The sequence below is a fragment of the Eimeria mitis genome, genomic scaffold, assembly GCF_000499745.2.
Source record: "Eimeria mitis Houghton genomic scaffold, Emh_scaff1498, whole genome shotgun sequence".
NCBI lineage: Eukaryota > Apicomplexa > Conoidasida > Eucoccidiorida > Eimeriidae > Eimeria > Eimeria mitis.
In genome coordinates this window covers 3,416-3,745 of record NW_013569509.1, presented here as the reverse complement: position 1 = coordinate 3,745, position 330 = coordinate 3,416, and the positions used below count along the sequence as shown (strand labels likewise).

Here is a 330-nt window from a genome sequence, read left to right as displayed (position 1 = left end):
AGCAGCAGCAGCAGCAGCAGCAGCAGCAACAGCAGCAGCAGCAGCAGCAGCAGCAGCAACAGCAGCAGCACAAACAGCAGCAGCGCCAGCAGCAGCACAACAGCAGCAGCAGCAGCAACAGCAGCAACAACAACCGCGAGATAAAACCTCTGCCCTTAGCTTGTCTCCTGCTGTTCCGAGCAGCAGCAGAATCAGCAGCAACACAATCAGCAGCAGCAGCAGTAGCAGCACCAGCAGCAGCAGCAGCAACGGCAGCGGCAACAGCAACAGCAGCAGCAGCAGCAGCAGCAACTTACACGTCTGATGGTGCGTCTTAGTTTGTGCTCGCGA

The 330-nt window shown here is 58.2% G+C and overlaps 1 protein-coding gene across 1 annotated transcript in view; it reads left to right on the top strand.

Annotated features, from left to right (window-relative positions):
• Nucleotides 1–304, top strand: part of EMH_0038260 (uncharacterized protein) — a gene marked incomplete at both ends in the record, with an annotated part of 681 nt that extends 377 nt beyond the window's left edge. Inside the window, one exon of the mRNA XM_013495256.1 lies at nucleotides 3–304. Coding sequence (XP_013350710.1) covers nucleotides 3–304 — 302 coding nt within the window. The remainder of the gene's footprint in view (nucleotides 1–2) is intronic.
• Nucleotides 305–330: the final 26 nt, after the last annotated feature.